The sequence below is a fragment of the Penaeus monodon genome, chromosome 15 (genome assembly GCF_015228065.2).
Source record: "Penaeus monodon isolate SGIC_2016 chromosome 15, NSTDA_Pmon_1, whole genome shotgun sequence".
Lineage (NCBI taxonomy): Eukaryota > Metazoa > Arthropoda > Malacostraca > Decapoda > Penaeidae > Penaeus > Penaeus monodon.
Window position 1 is genome coordinate 689,521 of NC_051400.1, and position 876 is coordinate 690,396.

Consider the following 876-nt stretch of genomic DNA (forward strand, 5'->3'; position numbering starts at 1 on the left):
TAGGGTTGTTGTTGTTGAGCCTAATGATATATAAATTGAAGTATGAAAGTATCTTGCCAATAATGAAAAATTCTACGAAGAAGCTCTTGCTAATGCGTTCCAACTCCTGTGCTTCGAGTAATAAGCGAGTCAATTTATTTATTGCAACTAGCCTCTGAGACTATATTATTACCCACCTTTACAAATCCTTAGTTTTCAGGGACAGTACTTCGGAAGAGAGCAAAGGAGAGGAATTTAGCACATTTAACAAATATACATTTAATTTTTATCGAAGTGTATTGCTCATTAAGAGACCTTCAAGACAGATTTTCTCATTAATTTACTAATTTGCTGTTGTTCTTTTGTGAAGTCTAATCTGATATCAGTTATATGATTGTGCTATTATCTTGTTTTGTTTCATGAGGACAGAGGATTCATGCTAAGTAGGTTTTTGATGAGACAGTGAAGAGAAAAGCAGATAAATGTTTATTTTCCCGATCTGTTGATTTTCTTATGTATACGAGGAGAGAGATGCATCTTTCAAGAGAATGATTAGATTGAATGTAATTATGAAATGTTTCAGCTTTGAATACTGTAAGTAAATGTGCTTGGGTCCCCACAGGCGGAGAGAAAACTTAATGGCCTGCGTCGAGGATATGTTCACCAGCTTAGAGAAATGCATGAACGAACAGGAAAGAAAAGACCTTCAGATTGTCCGAGAGGCCATAGATGCAGGGATAGATTTTGTGTGTCACAAAGATGGTGACAGAATTGCCCGTAAGTATTAATGTCACCTTGTTAAGTGAGAGAAAAGTTGTTTATTCATGTATATATGAGAAATGTACAACAAACAGTCAAAGATGTTTGCATAAGGACCGTTCAAGTAATGGCTCCATT

At 35.6% G+C, this 876-nt stretch overlaps 1 protein-coding gene across 1 annotated transcript in view; it reads left to right on the forward strand.

Annotated features, from left to right (window-relative positions):
* LOC119581611 (27 kDa glycoprotein-like) overlaps positions 1 to 876 on the forward strand; it is a gene marked incomplete in the record, with an annotated part of 6,714 nt that overhangs the window by 4,499 nt on the left and 1,339 nt on the right. Inside the window, 1 exon segment of the mRNA XM_037929725.1 lies at positions 602 to 756. Within this exon segment, the coding sequence (XP_037785653.1) occupies positions 602 to 756 (155 nt within the window).